General features: G+C 45.7%; 2 protein-coding genes across 2 annotated transcripts in view; both read right to left on the bottom strand.

Annotated features, from left to right (window-relative positions):
• GFM1 (G elongation factor mitochondrial 1) overlaps positions 1-2010 on the bottom strand; it is a 53461-nt gene extending 51451 nt beyond the window's left edge. The window contains exons 1-2 of the mRNA XM_019532512.1: positions 1881-2010; positions 652-816 (exon numbers count right to left, since the gene is read on the bottom strand). Coding sequence (XP_019388057.1) covers positions 652-816; positions 1881-1934 — 219 coding nt within the window. The 5' untranslated portion in view covers positions 1935-2010. The remainder of the gene's footprint in view (positions 1-651; positions 817-1880) is intronic.
• A 4084-nt stretch (positions 2011-6094) lies between these two features.
• Positions 6095-7856, bottom strand: part of MLF1 (myeloid leukemia factor 1) — a 17062-nt gene continuing 15300 nt past the window's right edge. Inside the window, exon 9 of the mRNA XM_019532511.1 lies at positions 6095-6166. Coding sequence (XP_019388056.1) covers positions 6095-6166 — 72 coding nt within the window. The remainder of the gene's footprint in view (positions 6167-7856) is intronic.

The following is a 7856-nucleotide window of genomic DNA, read 5'->3' as shown; positions in this document are numbered from 1 at the left end:
AGCACCACGAGTGCTCGTAAAGTTGTGCCAGGGGACTTGCAATGACCTCGGCCAGTTCCTTTAGAACTCTAGGGTGGAGATCATCCGGGCCGGCTGACTTGAATTTCTTGCTGATTTTTATCTAGAGTTTTGCCTGCGCAAGAGCTACAGGAGCGAAGCTTTATATGGAGAACAGCATTTTTCAAGCAGCACATGAAAATCAAGCTAGTTAATCAACAAGAGCTCACTCTAGAACCTGAACTCACTTTGCCCTTTCCTTTGCAAGACGCTCCTGAAAAAGGCTGTGCGTTCAAAAATTCACTGTAAACAGATTGTATTTTAACTGGAATTTAATACATCTGTTTAAATATGACATTTCCCCCCCGCAAATTTGTCAGTCACTTTGCAAAGAAATTTTCTGCTTGTTATGTGGGGTTTGCCATACGTATGTGTGTGGGGTAGCCTGGGTTTTGATTTTTTTTAAAGGTGGTGGGGCATACTGAAGCAAGTTAGTCATGAGGCAACTGCCTCAATTATTCCTATTTGCCTGTATTTCAAAGTCTTACTGAATACTTTTACTTTCTTATTCAGTGCAATATCCTTTGTTATTCTACAAAGCCAAAGAACAGAAAGACTGAATTATGGGAACGAGCATTCAGCATCAATATTTCAAAGACCCACCTCATGCATCTGTGTTATCCTGCCAGTATAGAAAAGAATGCGCTCTGTTAGCGTTGTTTTCCCTGAGTCTATGTGCGCAGAGATTCCAATGTTGCGGATCTTTTCATTGGGAACAATTCCTGAGGAACATTGTCTGCAGCTGGTCCAGAAGAACTGAAAGATAAAAGTAGAATGCAATTCTGCCTCTTTTGTCAGGGTCAGAACAAAGTTTGCTGACCTGACACGCTATTCCAGGAAAGCTTCGGGTCAACGCACTTTTTCCTTCTGATAGTTAACTTGAGTGACCTACCTATGAATCTATGACCCAAGCTCCTGAGCAGCCCAGAGACCTCTGCTCCACAGAAGCAGTGGATGGCCTCTAATCCTAGTTGCACTCTCAACACCCCTTTCAGCCTCCACCTCCCCTTTGACACCTCTCTCTGCTCTGCCTCCAATTCTTAAAAAAACTGGTTCCTTTTACCTTCCTGCTTGCTAGGATATGGAAAGAGATTGCTCATATCCAAAGACATGCTGTAAAGTACCAGTTTCTTACCCTTCCTGCCATTTACCAGCTGTCAATTCAGTTACATAACTTTGCAAGTCTTCTACTGCAAGCAATGCTGAATTAGGAGGACAGCATGAGAAAACCTAATGGGAGTATCACAGGGACAAGGGACCCCAGAGAGACTAGCAACTCTGGATGCAAGTGGGCAAAAAGGACATGGAGCAGAGCACTCATCTCTTGGAGCACTCAAACAAGCCACTGTAGGTGGAAACAAAGATTTGATGCCCTGTTATCAGGAAATATTAAAAAGCAGGTGGCCCTGCAGGCTGAATGCACCGTGCAGGCTAGTCCGTGGACGAAGGCGGAGTCAGGGACCCCCCCACGCCGGACTTGGCACCCACCAGTCCAGAACCTGCGCTGCGTGAGGCGCCCCTGCCTCTGCTCTAGCATCACCCTGCGCCCCGTGCCCGTCTCCAACTGCTGGCACAGGGCAGGGAGCACTGCACACAGCGCAGTCCCAGTCTGGCCCGGGTGCACCACTGGGGTCCTGGAGCGGGGCGAGTCCTGGGCCCCAAGCGAGGGACACCGGGTCTGTGACACCGCTGCTGTGGCGGCTCCCACGTCCTTGCCCTCAGCTTTCCCCAGGGCCGCCCGCAGGCCCGGGCGCTGCAGGGACATGCCCCCCGGCCTGGACGCGGCTCCCACCGGGGCCTGGGGCCGCCCGCACCTGCTGCTGCTGCTGCCGCCGCCTCAGGCCCAGGTCCACCGCGGCCCGCAGCACCCGCGTCATCCCGGCACGTGCAAAGGTCGCTGAGCGGATCGGCGTCCACTGCCCGCCACCTCCCGGCGCTTCCGGCCCATGCCGGCAAGAAAGCACTTCTGGGTCACGGGGCGGCGTGGGCGGGGCCGGGGCGCCCCCTGCAGGGCGGAGGCCGCCGGGCCCGGCTCGAGACGCGGGCGGGACAGCAGCGCCCCCGGCGGCCGCTCCGCGCCTCTGCGCCCGCACAGAGCGTGGGCGCGTCCCGGGCGTCGGCCCTTGGGCAGGAAGACTGGCCGCTCCAGCCTCCTTCCTTCGCGGGTGGAGCTGGCAGCGGGGGCGGCGACACGCTCCGCGGCCATTCTCCTTGGCCTCCGGGCTAGGTTTGCGAAGGGCAGCTGCGGACGGCGGCGCCTCTGCCCCCCGCCCAGGACCCGCGCACCCCTCCTCCGTGCCCCCGTGCCCGGCCTTCCGAAACGGATGCTAATTTTAGCTCTGTACTAAATGCCTGGGCCGGTGCCGGGGTACATGCAGCCTCGGAAGCTTTCAGGCAATGTCCACGTCTGGGAAATGCCTTTGATGGAAACCGTCCTCAGCCGCTTCAGCGCAGCTGTCGAGTCGCAGGATTTGAAGTTTAACATGTGCCGGAGGGGCCCGCTGCCCCCGCTGTCGTGCCTCGCCATCCAGCCCGAAAAGCAAAACCACCTTCGTGGAAGACAAATGACAGGAGCCAGGAGTCCGGCGCTCGGCGCTGCCCCACGCGGCGTGCGAGACGGGCGGCACACGTCACTCGCCCGCGTGCTCCACCCTTGTCCTCTTCCAGCCTTCCTCCAGAGCCTGCGGCTTCAGGGCAGTCTCTCACACTCCTTGACTGAGCGAAAGCCGGCTTTGAGCTTGGTAGATAGTTGGGGGTGTTGCTATTACCAGATCCTTCGTCTAGTCAAGCAAGTACAAAGTGCTGAGAATGACAGCTTAAAATGATCATCCACCTACTCATCATGCAGTACTGACTTCAAACGGGACAAGCAAAATCAGGTCCTTTAATAACAGGTTCCTTAGCATATAAGTGGTTTGCAGTGAGGTGGAGTGTCCCGAACTTCAGACTTCCCTCTACAAGTCCAATGTAAATGTACACATGCTCTAGCCGGCAGTGTACACGGACAGAGTTCTGTACCTGGGCATACCTGCAGGTTTGATGGTGGACAGTGCAGGTGATAGATCAGACTGAGGGTACTGCAAGAATCAGGGAACCCTTTCTAATAAGAGGATAATGAACACTAGCACCTGTAATACTTGTGACAAGTTCTGGAATCACCCCAAGAAAATAATTAATTTCCTTAATGAGACTTTTGCAACTTCAAGCCACCAACCAGTCTTTAGCCATGTGGAAGAGCTTCTTTCCCTAATGAAATATTCCATATGAATCTTTTCTCCTCTATCAGATAGTCTGTATATAACTTAAAGTGATGGAGGATGCAGTAAAGATGGCTGAGAACATGCAGATTAAATTACTGCTCTTTATACATAAAGTCAGGGGTTCACAAACTTTAATACCACAACCCAGTGCTGGATGGTGGCAGCAGCAGCAGCAGGGGCAGGGAGTTTGCTTCCCCGCACGTACCCCCTGGGAAGCTTGTGTCCCCTTTTTAAGTTGTTTGCAATCCCCTGGGGAGGGGGGGGGTTATGACCCTGTTTGAGAACCCCTGCCTTAACTAGATCTCCAATGCAGAAGGAACAGCCTTCAACTATCTTATGTGCAAGAGTATGAAATCTAAATTAGGCATGCAAAAAAGGTACCTTACTCCTACAAAACTCTACCCAGGAGCACTTTATTATTACAAGCATCTCACAAGAGATTTTGGCTTTAAACTATATGCACAAAAACAAATCCTAAATTAACAAGACTCACTTTGGTCAGGGGAATTATGATCTTCAGCTGCTGAGCTTGGCTCCTTATGTTTACTGCAGCAGAGGTAAAGAAGAGCAGTGAAATGCTTCACCTCCACATTTGGAAGTATTTTATATTGCTTGCCTGCTAGATCCAAGCAATTTTTCAAAGCAAAAGCCACATCTTTTAATCAAGGTATGCTGGCAAGTCTAGAAAGTTAAGTTTTCAAAGTATGCAGGAAACTGTTCATGGCAGAGCTATCCCTTTCTATGCTAGTGGAGCTTAGATGGAGCTTGAGAAGAGAGCAGAGTTTGCTTATTGCTCTACCTAGACCCAAATCCTCAAACAGATTTAAACACTCAGCCAATCCATAAGCTAGTACAAGAACGCCTGAAAACTCTGCTAGCATAATCTGGTTTAAGAACTTTTCTGCAACACAATGTCGGCCCATTAAGCCCTCGGATCCTTTCACAGCTGGAAAATATGGGCTTATACCCTGGAGAAGGGTAAGGGTTCACACATTCCCCAATATATTTTTAATACACACAAATGTACATCTTCATTTTCCTTTAAAGCTTTTGTGGCACTAGTATGTTTGAGCTGCAACATGATACATGTAACACAATACACAATCAGTATGTTTCAAACGTGTCCTGTGCCCCCACTGAGGTGGGATGAGAATGCAACTGAGAAGGCATTAATTCAGTGGATATGCATGTCTATATAATCCCTGGCTTTAACTTAAGCTATGCGCTAACTACATGTGGTAGCAGATGGGGAACTGTTGGTACTAAAATATAGAGCCTTTCATGTCTATACTGTAGGTTCACATTCAGGTGGGTAATGCCCCCAAAATTTAAGATACTCAAAAGTTTCTTTAACTTCCCTTACTTTGCATTAGGCATTATCTAAGTAGTTGGGCATAAAAGCATCTGTACCATCATAAAAAATGACCAAAAGTAAACCAAACAGCTTGGTAAGGAAGGCAAAGGAAGAAGCCTGCATATATATATGCACACAGAGTTCAACCAGATGAGAAATTCAAAAAAAGAGTATGGTGGGAAGAACATTTACAAAAGAAGTGGAGAACTAGATAAATGGCCAGCTTGTATCTGAATGATTTAAGGGCTATACTTATTAGCTATACTAATAGTATTTTGCCTGAAACAACCTATTTGAAACCTATTTTAGTCATTACTTAAGGAGTTCCCAAAAGGACTTCAAGTATTTTATTTCTTGCATTTTTTTTTAAATGCCAGTTTTTCTTCTGGATAGAAGACACCTCACTTCCCCATAGGCATTGCTGCTGAATGAGGTTTTTTGAACAGCCTATACCAACCCATATGCAAGTACATAAGTCATTTTGCAGTACTAATTAAAGCAACTTTTTATTAATATAATTTTAGATTGAACGCCAGATAAATTTTTTTCTTAGAATGTTGTTTTAAATAGTGTAAAGCTCAGCAGGAAGGAGTAGACCCCTCCTCCTTACAACCATAGCCTCTTCCTGGTTGATTTAATAAATGACATATGCATGTTCATAAACTTACTTTCCAACCATCAAATTTGCTCAAATCCAAGATGACTTCAAATTTAAGGCTACCCCCAATAATTAGATTCTAAACATGGAAAATTTACAAATTAGTTATAATTTTTCATGTATACATCTATATCAGAGGGTTGCCTTAAATTCACCTTCACCACTGCAGCAGCAGACACCTGACCCCACCCACTTATTCCCCTGCTGTCTGATGCTTCCTCCCCCATGCCTGTGTGCCCTAGCACCTGCCACCCTCCATGGTGCTCGTGTCCCAGCATCTGGCCCCCTGTAATTTACTCCTCCCCTAATCATGTTCCTCCCCAACCCCCTCCCAATACTGCTCATCAAGTTGCAGCTCCAGCACTGGCCCAAGCACATGATTTGAGCCTTCAAGAGGCCAAGAAGCAATAGCTCTGGCCCCAGCCCTGCCAGGCAGCAGTCATTGTGGTGGCAGCAGCTCTGGCCCCAGGACACAGTCAGAGCCTGGGCTGGAGCCACAACTCAGGGTAGAGCAGCATAGGCAAGGGAAGGTTGGGAGGACACAGGGCAGCAGCTACAGCTCCAATACTGGGCCAGGGCAGTTGCATGCATCTCTGCCATCTTGCATTTAAGTCTAAGATGCAGCCCCCATACCGAATGGGAGGGGGGAGGAGGGTAGATGAGGGTTTACTCAAAACCCTCATCTTGGATTTGAGTAAATAAAGTACATATGATGCAAAGATAGAAAAATGTACAGAAGAACACAAAAGATGGCTCTTGCAGATTTCAGTCTAATGAAATTGGAAGTAAAAGGTGCTTTGTTATATTCCGTAATGGATGCAATATAGGTGCCAAAGGCTAAAAGGAAAAAAAACAAAACAAAACAAAACAAAAAAAGCAATCTCACAGACCACTTTATAAATCTAACCTAACCTTTCTCCCATTTACATCAACAGCAACAATACACAATACCTTCAATGAACACAGGATCAGGTCTCAGATCTGTACTCTGGTTGCTTTCTAAGAAAGTACATGTTCACATGTTGTGTGCAAGAATCTTGACATAATCCTGACATTAAGTAGTCTGAGGATATTCAGAAAAAATACGTTTTTTTCAAAGTAGGTTTTTTTTTAAAAGACACTGATGATACAAGTATGACTGGTATTTTAAATCTTGAATGTTTCAGTCTTAAGAAGTTAAATGCTGTAATTTATTTATTTTTAAATTAATTGTTCAGGCATATGTTTACATATGATCGGCCACTCAAAGAAAAAAGTGGCATACAGAAGTTTTACAGATAACACAGATGGAGAAGTTTCCTTTTCCCAGTCACACAGTTGGACTTCTTCAACTTCAAAGCACAAGAAACTTGAAAGTAAACAGCAAAGAAACAAAGAACATTGAAATAAAGAGTTTTCAGGAAAACTAAAAATTTTAAAATTTACCAGATCTCAGATCCTTTTACCTTAAGAGACCTGGGTACAAACCAATAACAAAGGCCAGTGAGACAAGATGGACCAGAAAATGCCTTCCTGCACATAAGGATAGACCTGAGTTTTTTTTCAAACTAATTCATTTAGAAAGGGAATGGTGTAATTATTTATTTAGCACATAATGAATATACTTCTACTGTCCATTAATTTTAAGGTCGACTGTCACAGATCACACTGGTCAAGAACTCCAAGAGTTATAGCCAAATCATCTTACAAGGGAAAATAAAAACAAAATGCACAGTACATTCCCACAAAAAAGGGGGAAATCAAGGTGGAAAAAAAAAGTGGGCTTCCTCCAAAAGAAATGTATACACAGCATATAAAGCTACATAGCAGATATAACAGAGGGACAATGAAATCAAGTCAGGTATGTATAGAAAGTATGGAAAAGCTAGACAGTAAAGGCTAAGAATATTGGAAAAACCCACAAAACTTAAAATAACATTGTTAAATAAGAGCTACATGATTTTTTAAAAATCCCTTCACATTGTTTTAAAGGTAATCCTTATGAGTCTGGCATTTTATATAGTGTAACATTACATAATTTTCATTCTATTTTCTTTTTAAAGCTACAGGCATGTTGGCTATTACTGACTAGCATTTGTGATTAAACTGGTGTTTCACCAAAACCACATTAGTGTTGCTTCAGCCACAAGAAAAAGAATCCTCTATAATATAATATAAATTGTATTGCATGGGTAAGTTTCGTAACCAAGCTTGCCAAAAACTTTGGGCGCCTATACATGTACAGGGAGGCTGCTCCAACTCACTGTAGTTACAGTGCATCAGAGCAGACTCTATTAATACAGCATCATATGCATCAGTATCCCTGCACTGAAAAATGGCGATGAGGGTGCATTAGTGAGCTTTAGTTAAGCTTAACTTGTCACCATGTTTCAGCCCAGGGAGGCCGATACACTTAATGCTTTGAGCACTTCAATTAGAACGTCTCTTGGAGCTGCTCCATTTAAAGCACCGCCCCCAACAACCTCCCCACACCCTGCCATGCCAGAGCACATCTATAAATGCCCTCTGAGATCAGTGCACTGGAAGG

Source organism: Crocodylus porosus, unplaced genomic scaffold (assembly GCF_001723895.1).
Source record: "Crocodylus porosus isolate Cpor-Errol unplaced genomic scaffold, CroPor_comp1, whole genome shotgun sequence".
Lineage (NCBI taxonomy): Eukaryota > Metazoa > Chordata > Crocodylia > Crocodylidae > Crocodylus > Crocodylus porosus.
Note: the sequence above shows the minus strand (reverse complement) of the source record. Positions and strands in the feature narration are given on the sequence as shown.